The sequence below is a fragment of the Dipodomys merriami genome, unplaced genomic scaffold, assembly GCF_024711535.1.
Source record: "Dipodomys merriami isolate MVZ:Mamm:240054 unplaced genomic scaffold, mDipMer1.0.p SCAF_4, whole genome shotgun sequence".
NCBI classification, from domain to species: domain Eukaryota; kingdom Metazoa; phylum Chordata; class Mammalia; order Rodentia; family Heteromyidae; genus Dipodomys; species Dipodomys merriami.
Window position 1 is genome coordinate 11,422,765 of NW_027205603.1, and position 25,036 is coordinate 11,447,800.

Sequence of the window (25,036 nt, forward strand, 5' to 3'; positions counted from 1 at the left end):
CATGTTCCTGCGAGCTCTAACTTTAATATGGAAATATTTGAAACAGCCTAACGTCCAGAGTGGCTGTGAATAAATACAGCTTGGTATATCCATACATGGAATACTACCCAACACGAAGGAGGAATGAACCATTGTTTCGTGCAAAACCACTCAGGGTTGTCAAAATAACCAGGCTGGGTGAAAGAAGCCAGACCGAGCCAAGGACACATTGCACGATTCCAAGTATAAACACCCTGGAAAATGCAAACAAACCAACGCAGCTCCAGGTTGGCGCGGGGCAGGAGTCACGTGGGGGTGGGTGGAGCCAGGAATTGAGAAGGGCTTGGAGAATTAGGGGGAGGGGTTGTCCTGGAGGAACCAGGAAAAGCTCCGGGAAGGTCAAGGTCTAGCAGGCTGGGGTGGGGCGAGACAAGTGCGGAGTCCTGCAAGTCGGAGATGGAGGGGGCGGGAAGTAAGAGGAAGGGAGGAGGAGGGGGCGGGGTCTAGATGGGCAGGGAGAGGGAGGAAAAGCCGGGAGTGGTGGAGTTCCAGGCCAGGGCGGGGCAGGACGAGTGAAGGGCGGGGCAAGGAACGTGAGAGGGCGTGGCTTTTGAGGAGGCGTGGTGATATGTTATGGGGCGGGGCAAAGACAGGGAACGGGGGAATCAGCAGAGCTACAGGCTAGGGGGCATGACGACACGAAAGGGGCGGAGCAGCGAAAGGGGCGGGGCTAGGCGTGAGGGCTGTACCGGGGGCGGAGCTAGAGAAGAGAGGCGGGACGCGGGCCTAGGATCGGCATGGAGGTCCTCCTCCGAGCTCTCCGCGTCCTTCCTTTCCGAGAGGTCCCTGGGCGCAGGGTTCGGGGCCTGTCGGGGACGCGCCGCGGGGACGCAGGTAGGACAGGGCCTCTCCCGTCCCTCCTCGCGGTTTCTGGTTTCACTGCCCTGATTGGGGGATGTCCTGACCGCCGCGATCCTGGCCTGGCCTTCAAGGTGATGGGGTCCCCCCGCCCCAGCGCAGCGAGAAAGGCCGGAGAGGCGCAGCGTCTGTCCAGGACGGGCTCGCGATTCTGTAAAGCTGTTGTGTGCTTTATTTATTGTATAAAATGTGAGGCTCCGAAGGCACCACGTTGGCCCGCGGGCTTCGGGGGTGGGGGACCCCGAGATCCCGCCGGGCCGCGCGTCGCCCCCAGCTTTCCGGCCGCCAGGGGGAGCGGCCCGCGCCCCCGGAGCCCGGCGGGGTTTCCCGATTGGGCCCGGGAGACCTGTTGGTTAGACAGCTCCCTTAGGAAACCGGCCTTTCGTTCTTCATGGCCAAAGGGACCAGGTGTGTGTTTGTGTGTTTCCTGAGAAGCACCTTTGGCCCCCATATTTTGGGGGGGGGGAGCAACTGGGGCATATCTGCCGTTCTCTGTTAGGAAGGGGTGTAGTAGAGACCTCAACTGACCCACTTCCTGATCCAGTTTTCTGTGTGTCCATTGAAGACACAGGGATACCTGAGAATGTGCCATCTGAAAGTGTACTACCTCATGTGTGACTCTTTTGTGTTTTAATCTCGGGAGGGTTTTGTGGTGGTGGTGGTGATGGTGGTGGTGGTTGTTTTACTGCTTGCTTGATTTTAGTCTTGTGTTTGTCAAACTGGGTTTTGAACTCAGGGACTGGTGGAAAAGCACGCCACCACTTGAGCCCTTTTTTGCTTTTTTGTGTGTCAGTTAATTTTCGGGTAGACTCACCATCGTTTTGCCTTGTGGCAGGCCCCAGGCAGATCCACGCTTCACCTCTGTGGGATCACCAGCCTGGCCTTCTGTTGAAGGTTACAAAATGTAATGGTAAATAAATAAAAGACTTGGCAATGTGGAGCTGTGGCTGATGCAACATGACTCCAAGTGATGACTTTCCCAGTCCCTCAGGGTCTCAGGCAGCCTGTCTGCTATCTGTCCCAAGCCCTCAGGTATGCCAGGAACGGTTTGCTGAGAGCCACAAGTAATGGAAATATCACAGTTGTGAGCTGGGTTTCTCTTCATCACCCTTCATAGGGTTTTACCAGAAACTGCTTCATGCATGTGCTTGGTGCTGTCATAAGCAGCCTGATAAATGGGCCTGACATCTGAAGTTCTAAAGCCATATTAAAATCTGGCCAGACACCAGTACATACCAGGAGCTGTATAACTCATCAGACACCCCCTTTCTGGAATGTATTCTAAGGAAATAATTCAAAAGATCAAAGCTCTATATGCAAAGACATTTTTAATAGTATTACTCTTAGGAACCACAAACTGACTTCCCTCCAAATCAGTGTTGGAATGCATAAGTAAATCATGCAAGTTCAATTCAACCAGGAAGTAGGCATCCACCAAAAATGACAAGCAAGTAGTGGTTCTGTGGTCAAAGGCTTGGTTCTGCCGTTAAAAGGCTTGGTGGTCAATAGTTTGAGCCTTGGCTTGCTGTCCCTTCCTGAGTTTGTGTCTGACCTTGAGCTTCCATATGAGAATACTATGGAGTGGGAGGCTTAAACAATACATACTCATTTCTCATAGTTCTGGAGGCTGAAAAGTCCGAAACCAAGATGGTGACATATTTGGTTGCCTGACAAGGACCCACTTTCTGGCTTGGAGATGGCCATGTTTTTGCTGAGTGTTGAATTAGCCTCCTGGCTGGGGGAGGGGAGCAAGGGGGTAGGACAGGCTTTCAAGTCTCTCTTCTCCCCTCATGTCTTTTTTTTTCTCTCTCTCCTACTTTCTCTTTGTGATGGGCTCAAATTCAAGGCCTTCCCTTGCCCGTACTAGGCAAGCACTCTGCCATTAAGCTACATTCCCAGTCTATCAGATAGCCCCATAAGAATCCCACTTGTGCTGTGGCCCATGGTTCACACCTATAATCTGAGCTACTGAGGAGGCTGAGATTCCGAAGGTCAAAGAATTACAGGCATGAATCAAGAGGCAGAGGTGTTAACTAAGCAAGCAAGCCGGATGAGCCTGAGACCTGGAGTTCAAACCCCAGTACTACAAAAATAAATAAATAATAAAATGAACACACTCATAATTAGTTTACTATAAACACATAGACTAAAAGTAAAGGAATATACCACCTAATGCTTAAAAACCGTAGCTATACATAGAACTCATAAATGTTTTAGACTGTAATAGACAATTTGCTCCAGGAAAGTTAGAATGTGTTTGTGACTTTAACTGAGCATCACTATCCCACAATACTGTGAAATTTGGGAAATTATGTAACCACTTAATCACAATAAAAAATTTGAAAAAAAACCGTAGCTACATTAATTTGAGAAGACTTTAGAGAAAGGAATCAGTGATTAAAGGTAGACATTACATAATAAATAAGGCCAGTTCTCCAAGACAAAACAGTCCTTCATGTATATGCACGTAACAACAGAGCACCAAACCATGTTAAGTGAAAATAACTCCAGGAAGAGAAAAATCTGCTATCATAGTTGGAGACTTCAATGGCCTCTCTCAGAAATGGACAGACAGCAGGCAGAAATTAGTATAGGTGTCATTGAACTCAAAAGTTTCATCAATCCACAGGCTTTAATTGACATTTATAGACTACTTCATCCAGAAGGCCGAGTAGTAGTTAGCCAGGAAACCTAAAGGGAAAGAGGTATGATGGCAGAGGGTGCTAGCAGAACATGGAAATTTTAAGCAAGAGTAATGATATGTTTTGGCCTAGACTTTTGAGATCCTCCTCTTTGCCTCCTGAGTAGCTGGGATTGCAGGCATGAGCTGCCATGCCTAACTTCAAGTTTTAAGCATTGCTCATTACAGCATGTGAAGGGAGGATCTAGTTCCACACAAAATGGTAGGCTCAAAAGTATGCTTGTTAAACTACTACAGATAACTTGAGGGGCTAGCATACAACTGAAATCTAATTCCTAGTGAAATGGAGGCCTAGTGTTATGGCCTTGTGTTTACAATTACAATAACTCTTCCTAGCTTGTAGATGTTGCTCCTGAACTTATTTCATACTCCCTAGCAAGGACAGAAACCCCACAGTGTGAAAAGGAATTAAGTCCTGAATCAGTAGCTTCACCCCACCCATCCCCATTCCTGAAAATGGCTCAGAAGACTCAGCTACCACACTGGGCAGGCTACTTTTGGTGTAAAAGAGGCGATGATGAACTAGGGTGGAAACAAGTCTTGGAGATCTTAAGATTGTCCTTTGTGCAACATCGAGTGAGTTTTCATCCATTAGGCTTAGGAAACCAAAGTTCAATGTTCAGGAAGTCAGGGTGACACTCATTTATCACTGTTCTGGCTGTGACAACAGTTTGTCTTTCCTTGTTTTTCAAGATCTTGACAATTTTGAGTACTGGTCACATACCATATAGAGTGCTTCTCAGTCTGTCATCATTTGATGTTTGCCTTCATGACTAAACTGAGATTATAGGTTACTGGGGAAAATTCTACAGAAATGAAGTTCCCTCCTAATTCTGTGACCTCTTCCCCATGCTTTGCCACCATTGACACACATACCATTGAGACACACATATGTATGTGCACACACACTTGTGTTACTTGCTAAACCATTTTAGAGATAGTTGTAGGTGTTGACAATACTTTATGCCTAAATCTTTCTGCATTTGTCTCCTATGACCAAAGATTTTTTTCCTGCGAACTAAGAGGACAGTTATCATACTCTTGAGATTGAACCTCATTATAACACTGTTATCTAATGTATCTGTCATACTGACATTTCTATGTTCCATTTAGTGTCTCTACTGCTTAATTTTCCTTGGATCTAGAAATCAGTGAAAGGAAACTCATTGCACTTCGTTGTTTTCCAGGATTTCCTTTCCTTTATGTTTGTGTATTTCTTCATGATCAGATTAAACATTTTTGTGGAGCAGGTCCTGGTGGCTCACACCTATAATCCTAGCTATTCAGAAGGCTGAGATCTGAGGATTTCAATTTGAAGCCAGCCAGGACAGAAAAGTCTTATCTCCTATAAGACAGCAAAAGACAGGAAGTGGAGGTTTGGCTCAAATAGTAGAGCACCAGCCTAATAAATAAACCTAAATAAAAAGAATTGAAAGATAACGGTACTAGGTACACTGTTCTTCCCAGTACGGTAACTATGAGTCTCCTATGCCACAGATCCACTTTAATGATACTAACTTTGCTCACTTAGTTAAGGTGGCTTCCAGATTCCTCCATTTTAAAGGTGTCTTTTCTTCTTTGTAATTGGTCATCTCAGGGCCATATTTGGGGCTTTTTCCCAAAGGTATTTCACCCAAGAGATTGAGAATTTTCTGATGGTTGACTCCCTGGCATGTTGCTGCCTAACTGTAATCCCAGCACTGGTGGAGCTGAGAGAGGTCAGTTACAGTCAGAGGCCACAATGATCTACGTACCAAAACCTTTGCTCAAACAAAGAAACAAAAAGCTTTCTCAGAGTAGGGCATCAGTGGCTTGTGCTTACATTCTAGCTCCTGAGGATCCTGAGAATGGGACCTCTTTGCTCAAGGCCAGCCAGGACAGAAAGACATTAGAGATTCCTTGTTTGTGGAAAGGGAAGCTAGTCATGGGGGAAGCCTAAAAATAGAAGTCAGGGAAGCAAGACCTTATCTGAAAAGTAACCACCAAAAAGCAGGCCTGGAGGCATAGTACCAATGGTGGAGGCCAGCCTTGCTAGATTGAGGTCCTTAGTTTAAACCCAGCACTGCTATTTTTTTTAAAGCCTTTAAATAAATTATACGCATAAGCAGTCAACAATATACAATACTAAAAGTATATTATCATGCAATTTCATAAAGGTGTCTTTCTTGCTAAAAGATTATTTAGGACTTTTTGTGTGTGTATCCAAAAATTAATTTTAAACACAGTTGCATGTTTGATATGTGAGTGCACACATCACAGACATTTAGTATTTCATCTTCAGTGCAAGAATGGCTTGCTAACCTCTTCTGGGCCTCTTCTCATTGAAAATTGAAATGTTGTAGAGATTATAAAATACTTTCAAATTCTTAATATTAGATAATTAGGAAATTTATTGGGAGACTGACAATTGAGTTTTCTTTTGGCGTTGGCCACAGAGTGGCTTGTTCTAATTATTTGTTTATAGTCAACCATATAAAAGTAATACAGGCTGAGCGTGGTGGTCCACACTGGTAATCCCAGCTGCTCCAGCGGTCAATAGAGGGCAGGAAACTGTCCATTTGAAGTCAGCTTGTGCAAAAAAATGATTGAGACTGTATCTCAAAAACAAACCAAGTGTGGTGGTAATGCCTTTACCAGCTACTTGGAGGTGGAGGTAGGAGGGTACCTCTGTTGGTCTTAGGGGAAAGTATGAGACCCTATCTAAAGTACCAAACTAAAAAAAAATGGGCTGGAGGTGTGGCTCAATGCAGAGTACTGGTGCTCTACTTGAGTTCAAAAGCCAAGTACCAACACCACACACAGAGTCCAAAAGTAATTGAGAAGTGGACAGACCAGGAAGCATAGTAGTATGGTGTTTCCAGCTGTGTGACAGGAAATGCTGGTCTGAAAGCAGTATAGAAGGGCCAATCAGTTTCCACTTTGAATAGAACCTACTCTGCATGAACTTACTCCTAGTTCAACTACTTCAGCTTCTGTGTTCCCAGGAAGACTAGAAAACCAACTGTTCTGGTTATTCAAAGCATTTTGTAATCCAGCCTTCCTGTCCCTGTGAGCATGGAGAAATGGAGAGAGAGGAAGGGGCGGGGCTATCACCGGGTGACAGGATACTGTGGTTGAAAGGGAAGTTCATTGCGCATTTCAATTTTAATAAACAAATTCCTTATATAACACTGCAGGGTCTCTTACGAAGTGTGAGTCCCCGTCTCTCACCAAGGCTGAGTGGCAGAAGAAACTGACCCCTGAGCAGTTCTACGTCACCAGAGAAAAAGGAACTGAGCCTGTGAGTGGCCTGATGTACAGTGTCTGGTTAAGGGTTTGGAGAGGGGCCAGAAGACCATCTACAAACTCCAAGTAGGCCTTGTCCACTGTGCAAATCTGCTCCTCTTCCATTGGTCCCTTCTCTGGGCATTGGAATCTGTCCCGTTGTAGAATCCTGAATCTAGCCCTGGACACATCCACCACCAGCACCCCCACTGCCATGCTGCACATCTCTCACCCTATGTGGCTACCAAAACCAAAGAAGGATCTTCCCCACCTTTGTCAGTACTGAGTTTTGAACACAGGCCTTTATGATTGCTTATGCTGGTACTCTACCACTTGAGCCATACCTCCAGTCCAGCTTTTTGCTGCTTATTTTCTAAACTGAAGGCTCATAGTCTTTTCTGCTCAGGCTGACCTCAAACTATACTCCTTTGGATCTCAGTCTTTAAAGTAACTAGGATTATAGGAATGAGCCCCCAGGTATTAGCTTAAAGACACCTTTTGAAAACACTACCCAGCTTTGATCCCTCAGTGGCTTCTACCACTTTCAAGGAAAGAGAAAAGTAGTGAAGAGTTACTTAGTTCCTAAAGGCAGTGGCTCATGTATCCTACCCAACCCCAAGTCTCCGAGCTGTAGCTGGAGAGCTGGGAGCTCACAAGTACTCTGGGTTCCCATTCCTTGAAGGCCCTTGTGTACCATGTTCCTTTTCCTAGCTCCTCCTGATTAATTCATACCCACCAATTAATTCTGAGCCTAAAGTTCACCTCAGGGAGCCCTTCTCTCAGTCCCAAGTCAGGTTTAATTCTACAGTACTTGCCCTTCATAACATTTTCTGCTGTGTTTTGTCCCCTTGTGTCTACCGTAATGTCTGGCTGTGATACTGGATAACCGTTTATGGATACAGAATGACTGAGGGCATAGAGGAGAAAACGTTATTTAAACTGAAGTCAGCAATCTCAGCTTTCGTTCAGCCTTCACTGGTTCCTCTTTATAAAGCTATTCTTTTCAGCACTGTGATTCTTAACAAGTGATCCAACTAGAGGCACTGCAATTGAGCTATTGAACTTCCACTCCATATTTTCATTTGTGAAGCAGGTCCCACAGATAGACCACAGTACAGCAACATTGCAAAAAAATATTTACATTTTTCCTTTTTCAGTACCTGGAAAACTCTACAGCTGGTGGCTCACATATGGCCTTGTCATTATGATCAAACCCTCCAGTTCCCTGATGCTAAAGCATTCAGACTTTTTGCTAGTATTTTTCACAGCTTTCTGCAGGTGGGATTTTAATAAAGTCTTCACTGGGAAAGAGACTTCATTTGAATTATTGTTGATAGCATAGGAGAGCTATATGTGATGCTCTGACCTGTGTGTGTGTGTGTGTGTGTGTGTGTGTGTGTGTGTGTGTGTGTGTGTGTGTGTGTGTGTGTGTGTGTGTGAGTGTGTCTACACAGGCATGCACACACAAGAATATTCTAAACCTGCTCTTATGCTCAGGTGAAGAGCCAGACAAGGCTTGGTGCCTGGAGATTCTCTGCCAGATGTTTCAGAGAATAAATCTGTAGGCTTCTGAAACAGATGGTACATTCTATTTTGCATTTGGCCCTTGTACAAAATGAGCAGCGTCACTTACAACTAATGTTATAAATCCCTTTCAGTGGCTCCATTTCCACATTTTACATTTCAGAACTCAGCAGAACTGTAAGCCTCTGTCAGCTTCGTTAGGCCAAGGGATTCAGATTGAATTCAGTTACACATGGTTTTTTACTGGGCAACAGAACTAAGTTGGGTCTCTGCTGTCTCTGCTGTCACCCAGCCAAAGAAAGCTGCAGCCCAACTTGAGCAGTACTAAAGTCAGTGTTCAGAAGAGAAGGTGCAGGTCCTTTTGTGGGGGCCCTTCTGTGGGTACCTTCCTCATCTACTCTCCACAGGCTTCTCTCTTCCCTGGCTTTCTTGTCTCCTGGCCATTGACTCAATTCAGGCAGAAAGAGATGTCAGAGCTTAGTGGGAAGGATAGAGAAATTAGCAGGGATCTGAGGTTCCCTTAGCCCTGGAAGTGTGGCTGTAGCTGTGTTCCTGTTCTGCTGGTGGCAGCTCCTATACCATACCATACCATGGGATCTGGTGACTGCTTCTTCCCTTACCCCATAGGCCCATAGGGAATGGTAACTTCTCTCAGATACTAACCCCTTCATTGGTGTCTGCTGACCCTGTCCCCCAGCCTTTGAGAATATGACTTGTCTGAAGTTACCGCTTTTGACAGGGTCCACTGTTTTCAGCAAGTGTTGCTTTTTACTACTGGTTGTTGGTGTGTGTGTGGTATCTGTGTGTGTATGTGTGTGCGTAGGCTGATACTCAGGGTCTGGAGCTCTTGCTTAGCTTTTTTGCTCAAGGTTGGGGCTCTGCTACTTGAACCACACCTCCACTTCCATCTTTTTGCTGGTTAATTAGAAATGAGAGTCAACAGCTTTGATCTTTACTTTTTTTTTTCTTTTTGGTCAGTCATGGGCTTGAACTCTAGGCTTGGGCGCTGTCCCTGCTCTACCGCTTGAGCCACAGCGCCACTTCCAGTTTTCTAGTGGTTTATTGGAGATAAGAGTCTCACAAATATTTCTGCCCGAGCTGGCTTTGAACCGTGATCCTCAGATCTCAGCCTCCTGAGTAGCTAGGATTACAGACGTGAGCCACCGGTGCCTGGCTAAACAGCTTTTTTTTTTTTTTTTGTCGGTCGTGGGGCTTGAACTCTGGGCCTGGGCGCTGTCCCTCAGCTCTTCAGCTCAAGGCGAGCACTCTACCACTTGAGCTACAGCGCCACTTCCGGTTTTCTGGTGGTTTTATTGGAGATAGGAGTCTCACGGTCTCTCCTGCCCGGGCTGGCTTTGAACCGCGATCCTCAGATCTCAGCCTCCTGAGTAGCTAGGATTACAGGCGTGAGCCACCAGCGCCCGGCTTGGCTAAACAGCTTTGATCCTTAAACCTCAGCCTCCTGAGTATCTAGGATTATAGGTGTGAGCCACCAATGTCTGGTCTAAAGTGTACTGTTTTGACAGCATCAAAGAACAGAGCAGGCAGACTGAATTCCAGCAGGTGCCTTGAGCTTTATTTTCTCTCTGACCCTGGCCCCTATCCCTGACAGCTAGCCAGCCATTTCATTCTCTCCTCTGGTTTTTAATTTCCAGCCAGAGCAGGAGCCCAGCAAGCCTGCATTAGTGACTCGCTTAGCTGATTGTTCTTTGCTTCTGGTGTATTTTTCCCTCTACTCCAATCTGTTTGGTTTTTGTTCTTTTTGTTTGTTAATTGCAGTGTCCAGAGTGGATCCAGAACTCCGTGCATGCCCAGTGCTGTACCACGGGGCCCTTCCAGTCCATTCTCGACTTGGATATCAAGGGATCATTTCTGAAAGCCAGCTCTGGTCATGTTCTTGGCCATTGCAGTTCCCAGTGGCTCCCCTCGCTCAGCAGGCCAGGGTGTCCATTTCTTAGCCTGCTCTACAGCTCTATGGTGGCCAGGCCTTGCCTGTCCTCCCTCTCCACCTCACCTTATCTGGACTGTTCTACTTGTCTGAAGTCCTTCTGCCGTCTCATCCTTCAAAGCTTGCCCTAAGGTCTTGGAATTTTTAGATAATAAATACCAATCAGCTGTGCAGGGTAAAAATACACAAACAAAAACAGACTCTACACAATGACAGACAATATTTGGTGAGAATACCTTCTTGGCAGTGGTCGGGCAGTACCCAGCTCCATACACTCCTCTGTCCTGGCTGTCATGGTCTGGTATAACTTCCTACCTAAGCCACCAGCACATTCTTTGGGAACAAGGACTGAATGTGCCATGTCATCCTAGCCACTCAGGAGGCTGAGATCAGTTGGATCAATGGTTTGAAGCTAATCTGGGCAGAAGTCTGTGAGACTTCATATCTGAATTAAACAGCAAAAAGCCAGGCTAGAGGAGTGGCTCAAGTGGTAGAATGCCAGCCATGAGTAATCATGCAGAGCAAGTACCAGGCTCTGAGTTCAAACCCCTTTACCACCCCAGAGAGAGAGGGAGAGAGAATACCATGGATTTTAATCCCAGTATGTACTCATACTTTAGTGTGTACTCAGCCCTGCACCAAGTAGACACAGTTTCCATGAATACTAAAATGAACAGATAAATGAGAAGCAGAATTTTGGTCCTAAGTACATGATAAGATCTGTCAAATGAGGGAGTGGGGAGGGAAACATTAGAAGTCAGACAAGGAGGTAGTGAGTAGCTGTCATCCCCTAAAATACATTGGCTGAACAATTCCTCTTTATATGAATTATTTGCTCTTATTTTACTTAACTGTGATAGCAATGCTCTATCACTTCTCTACCATCTGTCCCCTGCCACGCTGAAATTGCATTTCTGACCCTTACCAGGTATCTTGTTTGTATGAACAGAGTTCTGTAGCTCAGCCTTGAGGCTGGCAGCCCTCGGGCACATATGTACCATAGGCCAGCGGGGAGGGCTATGAAGCCCTCATCCACAGATGCCATGCTGCCAGAGCTGGCCGCCCGGCTCTGGAGGACTAGCTCACAGCATTCACAATTCTGCGTCTAATATAGGGGTTTTAAAGAGGGAAAATGTCCAAGGGCTCCCATCTGGTTGGCTCAGAAGTTTGATCTGAAATGGCCCATCACGCTACTCTTTGAAAATATGTGCTTAATACCACAGGGAACTGGAGGTTTCACTTGCAAGTTCTTTTGTTTTTGTTTTTGTCAGTCCTGGGGCTTGAACTCTGGGCCTGGGCCCTGTCCCTCAGCTCTTCAGCTCAAGCTGAGTGTTCTACCAGTTAAGCTATAGTGCCACTTCCAGTTTTCTGAGTGGCTTATTGGAGATAAGAGTCTCATGGAGTTTCCTGCCTGGGCTGGCTTTGAATCGCAATCCTCAGATCTCAGCCTCCTGAGTAGGTAGGATTACAAGCGTGAGCCACCGGCGCCCAGCTTGTTTTTGTTTTTATAATACTTACTAGAGATTGAACTCAGGATTTCACACCTGCTAGGCAGGCACCCTACTTCCGAATCATGCTCCCTACCCCCTCCATTCCCCCAAAGGTTATTTTGAGATGGAATTTCATTTTTATCCTATTCATTTTATCCTATTATTTTATGACTGGTATTGCCCACCACACCCACCTTCTCTCATTGACGTGGTAACTTCAGTTTTTTTTGGGGGGTGCAGAGGTGTCTGGGCTGGCCTAAGACTGCAGTCCTCCCAACCTAACCTCCCATGCATTTGGGATGCTACAATGCGTTCAGTGCTCAGTAGGCATTTGAATTCTTCCTCCCTCTTCTTCCCTCCTCCCTGTCTTAAGGATCAAACTCTGGGCCTTGTGCATGCTGGGAAAATACTGTACTACTGACCACCACACCCTCAGTGCCTTTATGATCTGCTTTAATTGGGGATTTCAACATATTTGAGACAAGGATTCCAGTTCCTCATTTAGCTCTTTTGAAAAGAGACTGAAAACGTCCACAAATTACATCTTTCTTCATGGAAATTGATGAAAACTTCTGTGTAAATACAGAGCATTATTTATGTCCTAACTTAAATATTGGGTACAATCAAGACCAAGTTGTAAATAAGGCCTTCAGGCTTCTTCTTTGGGTGGTTGTAATTTCCTCTCTGGTGGTATTTGTGTTTTGTCAAATTCATACAATTCATTGATTTGGAAACATCATGGTGGTGGTGTTTACTTTTGTTTTCATTTTCTAGTGGTACTAAGGATGGAACCCAGGGTTTCACATGTGCTAGACAAGTGCTTTACCTCTGAGCTACACCTTCATCCTCTCTGTCTTTGGGCTTAAATCTGCTACATTGCCTCCTTCTGGTGATGTGGGAAACATGCACCCATGTGTCATTTACTTTCAGCCTTTCAGTGGGACCTACCTGAACAACAAGGACCCGGGAATGTACCATTGTGTGTGCTGCGATGCTCCACTCTTCAGGTGAGATGAGGAAGCCAGAGCTAACGAAGAGCAATTCCCCCTCTGTTGAGACAGCTCAGTCTCATTTGAGGTTTTGGATAAATACCGTTTCTTGTTTACGTTTTGGTGCTGAGGCTTCATGCATGGTGAGTACTTTCTCTGCCATTGAGCGACTCCCCTAACTCCCAGGTAGCCTTTAGTTTCCTCCTTAATTTGTTTAAGAGGAACTATTCTTAGAAGCTATCAGTCTTAATTTTTCCCGGTAGCTTTTGAGCAATTAACAAGACTTAGCTTATATTCTTAGCTTATATTTTTCTTTATATAAACATAGGAAATAGCAAACGAAAACATGGCAGATTCTTTACCATAATGCTATTAGAATGTTTTAAAGGGAAGCATGTAAAAGACAGTTAAACCCTAATAGTATTTGCTTGGTCATGTGATTTAAAAAAATAACTATACCTCTCTCAGGGAAAATGGGTTTATAATTTAATTTAGGGTTTTATGAGGGTGGATTCCCCACTGTGCTTGATGGTGAATACCAGACCCTCATTCACTAACTGGAAGTAAATTTAATTGTCCCCTGATTTCAAAGCCTTCTCTAAGTCAATCTGGATCTAAAATCTTTCAACAAAAGCTTTTTGTTTAGATATACAGGAAACAGTCTTTAAAAAAAATAGATTCGATGAAGAAGAAAGGAAATATCTTTGAAGTCTTGTTTTTTAGAACTTCAAAGATGTTTTCCTTTCTTTGGCATCATCCCTAAATTGGTTTAGAATAAAATATAAATCAAGCCAGCCTTGCGAATCTTCCATTAGGCAGAATTTCCTTCTGTCCTTTGGGCTTTGAGCAGACAGACTTTTCCTGGCGAGCCAGCTGCATTAGGGAAGCCAGACCACACCTGCAAGGATGAGAAACAAGTAGAATCCATTTTCTCTGGTGCCCACACGGGACCAGACTGGCCCACATTCATGCACAATTGTCTGCCAGCCAGTGGGGAGATAGCTGCGGGGGTGGGGGGGCGGAGAGGCAACTCAGGAGGCTCTGGGGAAACAAGGAGAAAGTTAGTGTTTGCACCCTGGACTGGCTAGGAAACAAACCATTTTCTCCAAACTATCATAGCACAACAGAGACTTTTGTGACCTAGGTGGAGTGAGATCACATGACCAGACACCAGCAGGGGCATCAGATGCCAGGGGTGCCCCCTGACTCAGATGCTGATCACCAGCCCAGGGCTGTGGCCAGTGCTTCTGATCAACTGCTACAGATTGAGGTTCCCACACCCCCTCTTTGGGTTCAGTTACTTTACCTGCGGAGCTCACAGAACTCTGGAAAACACATAGGTTTACTGGGTTATGATAGAGGATAGTATAATGCAGAGGTGAATAGAATGACACAGGAGAGGGGTGCCACACTTCCTGTGCCCTCTCAGGGATCATTCTCTAGATATCTCCATGTTTTCAGCTATCTGGACCCTGATGTTTAGGCTTATGGCAGCTCCATGGTTGAGTCAGTCACTGGCCATGGCCTTTGGTGATCAACTTAACCTTCAGCCTGTCTTCCTTCCTTAAAAAAAAAAATCAACTATCTGGTCATGCTTTGGTGACCAGTGCCCATCCAGTAGCTACCACAGGACTGCCAGCCATCAGCCAGCTCATTGGCACATACAAAGACATGATCACTGGGCAGATTCCAATTGTGATTTGCCAGGAAATAGGAAGAAGAGCAAATAGATATTTCACAATATCACAGCAGTAAAATGGAGATGCAGGCCAGGGACTGGTGTCTCATGCCCACAATCCTAACTACTGAGGAGGCTGAGTTCTGAAGATCATAGTTAGAAGCCAGCCTGAGCAGGAAAGTCCTTAAACCTCTTCTCTCCAGTGAACTACTTAGAAAAAGCTGAACGTGGTGCTGTGGCTTAAGTGGTAGCATGTTAACATTGAGCCCAAAGTGGCTTAGGAACAGTACCTATGCCCTGAGTTCAAGCTCCAGGACCAGCACACACACAAAAATGGAGACACAGGTTCAGAAATCTTAGTTACCCCTTGATCATTGGTTCTGTGAAAGAGAAGTGGACCTTCAGTGGACAGCTTTCCAAGAAAGAGCCATGTTGCCAGAGTTCAGAGGGCTGCCTTGTTGCTGGCGGGTCAGTAGGCATGCACTCTCTTTCTACATTTGGATTGTAATGACAGAGACAAGATGTCATCCAGTGAGAGCATTGATTTGTTAGTATCTTCTCACTATTCAGCATCTGATGTCCCCTTCCCACACAGGCCAGGCCTGTGGGCACGGAACAACCTGAGAGCTAGGGCAGACAGCTGTGGCCAGCAGAACTCACTCCTGCCATGGAAATGCCCTTCCTCTGCACTGGGTGCAGCCGAGCATTCAACTGAGGCTGGCGTGGCTGGGAAGTTGACATTTTCATTTCATGTTATTTTATTTAAGGAACATTGCACGGGACTAGGGGCTGCTAGTGTGTTAGCACAGTGTTAGTTCAAACAGCTCTGGATCTGCAAGGTCACAAAGTAGCTCCAAGTGACAGGATTACCAGCCGATTCTCCAAAAGCCTGAATGTGTGGAGCTGTTCACCACACTAACAAGACAGGACCCTTGGTTGTTTCTTGGATGCAAAGTTGATATTTCTTATTTAAAAACAAAAAAAAAGTTTGAGTTTGTTTCAGTTCTCTTTTTCCTGCTGCTTTAGCTTAGAATGAGGGAAATAAGAGTAGTCTCTTCATCAGCTTTCTGCTACTATAAATAAATAAATAAAGCTCATATAGAGTTAAAGCAAAACAATGGCCAAACCAAAACTAAACATTAAATTAAAAAAGCAAACACAGGAAGTATAACCTCCTGACTTCCTGCACCTGCAGCCTGTCCCTCACTCTGTGTGGCCTCTGGGGTTTACTCACCCCTCCTGTCCACTCACTGAAGTTCTATGTGTTCTTGGGGCCTGGAGTTCATGAAGTTGCCTGCCTTGGAAAGCACATGTTAGGTTTAGACTATTTTTTTCCTCTCCAGATTCTTGTTACTCAGTAGCACACTGTTGAGGACTTACTTTTATAATGGCTTAACTCGTTTGTTTAGTTAAGGAGATAAAACTGACAGGCTGCTGGGGTTCCTTGACCATTTGACTTCTTTTACAGACCTCATGGGTTGAACTGTGTTTCTCAGTCTTAATCCCTGGAACCAATGGTTGTGACTTCGGGTGGAAAAGGATTATTGCGGATATAATGGGTTAAGATCAGATGAGCAGAAAAAAGCAATCAGGGCGAAGACCTCCTTCCACAGAGGGTCTGCAGCTTTCACCCCGGCCTTGAGCAGTCTGTATGAGGATCCCTAGGCATCATATCATGGCCCATTGCCCCTGGAAGCTTGCATGTGACCAGAGGACTGACTGCACCCCAGAGTTGAGCACTGGAGTAGGCATCCAGGCAGAGGGCTCACTGACACACGGGAAAGCTTGTGCAGGCTGCAGGGAGCCTCTGATTGGCTCTGGGGACTAATATGGCCACAGGCTGTACACTGCTTTTAAGAATTCTGTAGCTGTGTCCTAAAGACGCCATATTACCTGTCCTCTGCACAACAGACCCCAGGCATTGCTCTCCGTTGAGACCCCTCTTGTCAGCAGGAGCTCTCTTCATCTTGGGGGCAGGGGGGGGTCTTGAACTCAGGGCTGGATGCTGTCCTTGAGTTATTTTGTTAAAGGTTAGCAAACTACCACTTGAGCCCACAGCACTACTTATGGCTTTTTTTTTTTTTTTTTTTTTTTGGTAGGTAATTAGAGATGAAAGTCTCTTGGACTTTCCTGCCTGGGCTAGCTTTAAACTGTGATCTTCATATCTCAGCCCCCTGAGTCACCAAAATTGCAGGTGTGAACCATCAGCACCCTGCTCTTTGCTTATCTTTATCTTCAGTAACTCTTTGCCAGTTTTCTTCTCCCTCTGTGTCCATGGACTCAGTGTTGAAGTCATAGAGACAAAGGTGTGGCAGTGTTTCAGTGTCTTGGAAGAAGAGAAGAAACACAGTCACCAACAGTACCACATGAAAATGGCGCAGCAACTGAGTCCAGGGACTGCTAGCTCTTTGCAGAAACCTGGGAGGGGCATAGAGGGGTTCCTGAAGTTTCCAGAGGAGTTTGGCCCTACCCACACCTCGATTTGGTACTTCTAACTTTACAACTGTGACATGTAATCTGTCGCCTCCACCCTGGGAAACTAAAATGGAGGTGCCCAGTAAGTGCTTCCTGACTGTAGATGAGTAGTGTCTCCCATTGTTTCGCAGCTGCAGCAATATGAAAACTTTACACTGGGCACTGGTGGCTCACTCCTGTCAACCTAGCTACTCAAGAGGTTGGGATCTGCGGATTGTGGTTGGAAGCCAGCCCAGGCCTTAAGATCAGTGAGACTCTTATGTCCAATAAACTACAAGAAGACCAGAAGTGAAGCTGTGACTCAAGTGGCAGAAAGCTACCCTTAAGCACAAAAGCTCAGGGACAGCACCCAGGCCCAGAGTTCAAGCCCTAGGATAAGAAAGAAAGAGAGAAAGAGAAAGAAAGAAAGAAAGAAAGAAAGAAAGAAAGAAAGAAAGAAAGAAAGAAAGAAAGAAAGAGAGAGAGAGAGAGTGAGAGAAAGGAAAGAAAAAGAAAGAGAGAAAGAAAGAAAGGGGGGAAGGAAAGAAGGAAGGAAGGAAGAAAGGAAGGAAAGAAGGAAGGAAGGAAGAAGGAAAGAGAGAAAGAAGAGAGAGGAAAGAAAGAAAGAACAAAAGAAAGGAAAGAGACGGAAGGAAGGAAGGAAGGGAAGGAAAGAGAGAAAGAAAACGAGGAAGAGAAGAAGAAAGGAAGAAAGGAAGGAAGGAAGGAAAGCAAGCTTTCTATGGACATTAGTTATGAAGGGAGTTACCGTGGGAGGTGAGATGAGAAACACAACTTCTTGAGCACTTAGCATGAGCACTGGGCTTGGAACCTTGCCAGCAGTGCTCCTGGGATGCCTACCCAACAGACATGAAAATGAATGTTCCAGATCCTTAAGGCCCTTACTCAAGGTCTTAGTCTGTTTTATGTTGTAACAGAACACCAGACAGGGGGTGATTTATAAGGAAGTGAGGTTTGTTTTGGCTCATGGCTCCGAGGCTGGGAAGTCCCACTGCTTGGCGCCAGTGTCTGCTCCGGTTCTGTGCTGTGTCAACCCATGCTAGAAAAGCCACAGGCAACAGTTGCATCGGAATGAAACTTCATGAGGGTAGCATTGTTTTCTGACAACCAGCTCTTTGCATAACCCAGTCCTGGGAGAACTGCAGTATTCCCCCTTAAGCATGGAATCACTTCCTAGAGACTTCACCTTCAAACCCCTCCACTGTGGGGACCAAATGCAATGTGAACGAAGCCATCTGCAAATCACAGCAGTGACCCAGAGTGAAGAAAGACTCTGGCTTCTCCATCTACAGGAGCCCTGGGGTGTGTCCTGCGCCCCTTTCATCCCCAAAGCTCCTTTTCCAGACCCTGTCTCCAGCCACTACTGCCACACTTACCACAGTCCCCCTCATGCCCTGTGGTGTCAGAATGAATGGTGTCCATTTGTGAGGAGCTTCTGCCTCTAGTAATGTGTTATGAGATCACATATCATGGTCCTATCATCTTAAAATAGGAAGTTACTGGGCACCTCAGCACACACCTGTAATTCTAGCTACTCAGAAGCTAAGAGCTGTGAATCACTGAAACTGATACAAGCAGACAAAAGTAAGCGACTTATCTCCAGTTAGCCAGGAAAAAGCCAGAAGTGGAGCTATGGCTCAAGTGGTATAGCATCAGCCTTGAGTCCCGAGTTCAAGCCCCAGTATCAACATATAAGTGTACGCATACACATAGGCACACACACACACAGAGGAATCTGAAAGAGCCTGGTACTAGTCCATTTTCTGCACAGCATATCCCATCTATCTGAATAATACTATTTATAAATCTCTTGTGTCCCCAAGTCCTTCAAATGAATGGGAATTCTACAAGCTAGGGTTAGGTTGTCATTGTCTCTAGATGCCTCTGTTCTTCCTGAGTAGCTATAGAATATCTAGAAATGGTGGGAAAGCAAATGAAACAAAAGGAAAACCCTGGGATATGTGAACCAGAATTGTGTGGGGTTTTTTTTTTCAAGTAATGAGTTAAACTCAGCCTCTTAAATATGTAGTTTGGAATGTCTTAGGTTTTCCATCATAAGTTGGTCCTTGTATTGCTTGGTAAAATCTCTAGATTCTGCTGAATTTGCTTCCAGTAAAGTGTTTCCATGACTTTTTATTAGTTTTAGAGTCACTCATTTTGGAAAGCTTTATCATATTCATAATTCTCTATCAAACTTCCCTTAATAATCAGTAGTTTATCTGATGCTGAGGGTAGAAAGGCTGTGGTTAAAGCTGCTGTGAGTCCCTGGAACAAAGGCCAAGTGAACTTTTCAATCCTTCCTTCCTTCCTTCCTTCCTTCCTTCCTTTTTTGGCAATACAAGGGATTAAGCTCAGGGCTTTCTTCAGGCTAGGTCACTGACTTACATGAGATCTGAACATATACACACTTGTAGTTGGACCCAGGGCTGCTCAGAGGTCTGGAATATTTATCATAGCAATGATATTACAAAATAATTGCTCTTGATAGATGTACCATGTGTCAGGCACTTTCTCAACATGCTGTGTACGCTCCACGGTGGCCCTGTCAGCAGTTGTCTGAGGTAATGATGCTGTTGGTATTCTGTGACCTCAGTAGCCTAATGCCAGAAGAATAAATAGCTTACCTGGGACACACAGATATATCACATGAGAGTGTGAAACCCATACTCAATCTTCTTTTGGGGGGAGGGGGCACACTTGGATTTGAACTCAGGGCATTGCCTTTACCAGCCAGGGACTCCACCATTTCAGTCATGCCTCCAAGCTTCTTGGATTTATTTACTTTTCAGATAGGACCTCAATTTTTTTTGCCCGGCACTGGCCACAGGCTATGATCTTCCTACCTATACTCCTGGAGTAGCTGGATTACAGATGTGAGCCATGGTGCCTAGCTTCATACCCAGATCTGGTGGGAGTCAAGTCCTTATTTCTAAGGTTTTTAAAGAGAACCCCTGAGATCCCTGAGGCCTTTCTAGGAGACCAACCAGGTGATGTTTTCCCCAACTGTGTATCCATCCATGTTAGACAATAGCTTTTCTATATATATATATATATATATATATATATATATATATATATATATATAGCTATCTCTATCTATCTATCTATCTATCTATCTATCTATCTATCTATCTATCTATCTATCTATCTCTCTCTATCTATCTATCTATATATATATATATTTGGTGCTCTGGGTTGAACCCAGCACCTCACCTCATGCATGCTAAGTACGCAAATACTACTGGCCACACCCCCTCCCGTCCTCTTCCGGTGGCTCAATCAGAACTTCTTGGCATTAGAGTGAGTGCAGAGGCACATAGAAAAGGTTTATTTGTCTTCAAAACAGACAATTAAAAGGTTTACAAAATTGTAAACAATGCAGCCCTTCTCTCAAAGTGCCTGGTATATTTCAGGAAATACAATCGTCCTGAAAATGTTCTGTTAAACTGAGTACAGGCGTTTTACTCCGGTAATTGTAGCTTCTCAGGAGATTGAGACCTATGGATCATAGTTCAGAGCCAGCTCAGGCAGAAATGTCTGTGAGACTCCATCTTCAATGAATCAGCAAAATGCCAGACTAGAAGTGTGGCTCAAAGGGTAGAACACCAGCCATGAACAAGCAAGATGAGAGGCCCTGAATTCAAGCCCCAATACTAGCAAAAGCCAACAACTAACAGTTCTATTCAAGCCTGGCATGGGGGTGTGTGCCTATAATCCCAGTTCTGAGAAGGCTGGGATAGGAGGCCCTCAGGTGCAGGCTAGTTTGGACTTCAGAGCCAGACTGTCTCGAACAATGAAAATGTAGTGCACACCTATAATTTCCGACCTGTTAAACATTGACATCGATCATATAGACAGAAGCTGTCAAGGATCCTCAATAATTTGGGTGTGACAGACTCAGTGTCCCTGCCCGCTTTGGCTCATTTTGTTCTCTGCTGAGCTTTCTGTGCTCATGGCCTAGTGATCCCATTATTCGCCATTCTTTGTTTCACTTGGGGGCAGAGCTTAATGGTCAATTCTTTCTTTTTTAGGTAGAGAGAGCCATCTCCCTGCCACCTAAAATCTTTCAACTATTTTCCAGTGACATTTATGGGAGCTTCTCTATGCAGGCTCTTAGAGAATGGATTGAAGTCTTTTTTTCTTTTTAATGCTGACAGAACACTGGCTCTACCACTGAACTTTACCACCGCCCCCCACCCCAGCCCTGAATGAGGGGTCTTCAGTAGCAAGTTACACGTTGTCCTCTTTCTCTTGCCAGCTGTTCCAGCTGTTCTGTCTGCTCTAGCCTGAAGCATCAGTGTGTTCATGAGACCTCCCTGCAGGCAGAGGCTCCCCTGCAAGCTCCCAGAAACACCTGTGAATAAAACTAATCCTAGCCGGGGACCGCAGCTCACACCCGTCATCTTAGCTACTCAGGAGATTGAGATCTGAGGAGCATGGTTCAAAGTTAGCCCTGGCAGGAAAGTCTGTGAGACTTATCTCCAATTAATCAGCAAAATGTTTGAAGAGCTGTGGTTCAAGTGGTGGAGCACCGGTCTTGAACTAAAAAGATAGTGTCCAGTCCTTAAATTCAGACACCAAAAACAAATCATAGTAGGAGCTTCATTTTCATTAGCATACATTAGTTATACGAGGAAAGTGGGGGGCTCATTGTGCCTTCTTGCTAACCCAAACCCCTTAGGCTGGTTGCCGCCCTGCCAACAGAGCCTGTTTTTAATCTCATGGCCCATGCATTCAATTGTTTGGTTTGGGCTTGCATCATGAGAAGCTGTAAAGCACACCCCAGCAGCATCTCCTCGAATCCTCAAAATGTCCTTGAGCAGTAGATGCATCACAGGCAAGAGAGTCCAGCCTGCAGGACATCACCCAGCTCCCCTGCTTTTCATGCTTCAGAATCATAGGGGCAGCTTTGAATCCCCAAGGCAGCCAGGCACTGCGTTCAGAGACCTGGAAATTTCCACTGCTGAGTCTTACCACTTCCCCTGATGTGGCAGGATTATGCCAGCTGTGGCTCCTCCCCCCTCCCTTTTATGCATTTGGAACACAGAGGTTCTTGTTTCGTTTTGCCAGTATCAGGACTTGAACTCAGGTCCTCATGCTTGCTCAGGTGATGTTCTACCATTTGAGCCTCACCTCCAGCTTTTTGCTAGTTAATTAGAGAGAGAGTCTTGAAGGCTTTTCTCTCCAGGCTGGCTTTGAACCGCGATCCTTCAGACCTCAGCCTCCTGAGTAGCTAGGATTATAGATGAGAGTCACCAGACTAGAACACATGAATTTGATCTGCAGTTCCTAGTAGGAAAGTTTCCAAAGCTCTTGTTTTTTAGATTAGACATAGAGAAGGAAGTTCTTCACATCACCGCTCAGGGTGACCAGTCAGTGTCTCACCTAGAAAGGCAGGAGGAACTCTGCGGATCTGCTCCCTCTTTCAGCTGAGTTTGGTGTCCGCAGGAATCAGGTCTGCTCACAGGAGCAGTCAGTTAAGGCATGAAGCACATCTAGTAACAGCCATGTTTAATCACTGCCGGGTGGGGACTGTCTTCCACAGCTCCGAGAAGAAGTTCTGCTCCGGGACTGGCTGGCCTTCGTTTTCAGAGGCTCACGGTACTTCCGGCTCCGATGAAAGCCACACGGGGATACTGAGACGTCTGGACACCTCCCTGGGATCTGCACGCACCGAGGTGGTCTGCAAGCAGGTGCTTTGCGTTGTTATGTTTTCTCTGATTCCACCAAGCGTGCTACAGGGAGTTTTCCGGTCCTGGGCACCCCAGCTGCTCATCCCCAAGGCACTCTGTCATCAGAACAATTGGACGGGTACTCTCACCCTTGAAGGGCCCTTGCTCCATCCCCTAACCCTGGGCCCTCAGATAAGAGTGAAAGGCTTTCCTCTAAGCCCTGGCTGAGAATGGAACAGAAAGTAGAAGGAGCTGACCTTTGACATTCCTGTGATTGGCCCCTCCCCACCGCCTAAGGCTGCTGCTTTGACTCGCTAAGGGGCAGAACATCCTTCCTGGAACCCAGTATGGCCGATGGCTTAAATCAAGACAGCAAACTCAGCTTCATATCCTTGGCCACTTACATTTCCTGGTGCGTGGATTTTTTTGTTTTTGTTTCTTTCTTTCTTTTCATTTTTTTTCTGAATCTGAACCCAAGGCCTTACAGTAGGCTTTTTTCACTCAAAGTTGGCGCTCTACCACTTAAGCCACATCTCCATTTCTGGCTTTTTGCTGGCTATTTGGAGTAAGAGTCTCTCAGACTTTTCTGGTGGCCTGGCTCACAACTGTAATGCTTAGAGCTCAGCTTCTTGGATAGCTAGGATTACAGGCGTGAGCCGCTGCTGCCTGGTGGAGTCATGGGTTTTATGAGGCAGCAGAGGGAAGCAGATAAAAGTAGCATAGTTAGTTTTGCCTTCAGTAGAGAAAAAAATGCACACTGTCAACCACACATACTGGAGACTTAACCAGGAATTGTGTTAATATTAACCTGATTTGTATTGTTTCCATTCATAAGTAGGTAAAATTATTGCCTCCATTTTATATATGAGCAAGTCAAGGTCTAAATTGAATAATTCACCCCCATTCACACTGATAATACTGGCATACTCACCAGTACTGTGTTGTTTATTCTTTAATTTTGTAATCAATTTTAGTCTTTTTTGGTGCAGGTACCGGGACCTGCACTCAGAGCTGAGTTCTGTCCCTTAACTTTTTCCACTCAAGGCTGGTGCTCTACCACTTGAGCCTCACCTCCACTTCTGGCTTTTTACTGGTTACTAGAAGATAAGAATCTCATAGACTTTCCTGCCTGGGCTGGTTTCTAACCATGGTCTCAAATCTTAACCTCCTGAGTAGCTAGGATTATAGGTGTCACCAGCACCCAGCTACAACCAAATTCTGATGAAAGAGACTTTGCTTCCTGTGTGGATTAGACTCTGGCGTGGGGTGCCCAGGCAGGCTGTCCATCTGGTTTTATTAGAAACAGCTTTGTCTGAGAGTAACAGAACCCTCTCTCCTCTGCAGTGTGATGCTCATCTTGGCCATGTGTTCCCCGACGGACCTGCGCCCAGCGGCCAGAGGTTTTGCATCAACAGTGTGGCGCTGAAATTCAAAGCAGGCAAACACTGACCCTCTCCAAGAGACACTCCTTTGCCCCTCCCTCCCTTCCTTCGTTCCTTCCGTCCTCTTTCTTTCTTTCTTTCTTTCTCTCTCTCTCTCCCTTCCTTCCTTCCTTCCTTCCTTCCTTCCTTCCTTCCTTCCTTTCTTTCTTTCTTTCTTTCTTTCTTTCTTTCTTTCTTTCTTTCTTTCTTTCTTTCTTTCTTTCTTTCTTTCTTTCTTTCTTTCTTTCTTTCTTTCTTTCTTTCTTTCTTTCTTTCTTTCTGTTGGTTATGGAGCTTGAACTCTGGGCTTAGGCACTGTCCCTCAGCACTCTTCAGCTCAAGGCGAGCACTCTACCACTTGAGCCACAGCACTACTTCCAGTTTTCTAGTGGTTTATTGGAGATAAAAGAGTCTCACGGACTTTCTGGCCTGGGTTGTCTTTGAACCATGATCCTCAGATCTCAGCCTCCTGAGTAGCTAGGATTACAGGTGTGAGCCACTGGCGCCTGGCTCCTCTGCCCTTTTCTTGTGGGCAGCCCAGAGATTTTCAGAATTCAGATGTATGACTCTTTTTAATTTTTTTAAGGATGAAATGAGACTCACCTTGTTTAGTGAGCCGCTCTCACTGGGGCTGTGGAATTCCCCAGTCCTGACTATGGAGGGAAATGACAGCCAGGTCCTTCTACTGCTTTGAGAGGACCATACGGTTCAACTCTTGGGTGGCACCAGGAAGCTCTGGGGCAGAGTTAAAGCATTTCTACAAAATAACTCTGACTTCGACATTGTCCTGGAGTCCTTTGCGAGCACATAGAACATGAGGGAAATACGTGATTTGTTTTCAAAATTTTAAATCTCTCAAAGGACTTCAAATGGTGGCATGCAAATCAGCTACTCGAGTTTGCTAAACATTACCCTCTCACCGTCTGGCTATGGAACAAAACATTAAAGTGTTCAAATAAAATATTTATCAAAATTGA

The 25,036-nt window shown here is 45.5% G+C and overlaps 1 protein-coding gene across 1 annotated transcript; it reads left to right on the top strand.

The window, feature by feature from the left end:
• Positions 1-751: 751 nt before the first annotated feature.
• Msrb2 (methionine sulfoxide reductase B2) lies at positions 752-25,036 on the top strand. Its single transcript, XM_069990511.1, has 5 exons — positions 752-873; positions 6,775-6,878; positions 12,755-12,831; positions 22,512-22,659; positions 23,983-25,036. Exons 1-5 carry the CDS (start codon positions 777-779, stop codon positions 24,085-24,087), a joined length of 531 nt encoding a protein of 176 aa, XP_069846612.1. The 5' UTR covers positions 752-776; the 3' UTR covers positions 24,088-25,036.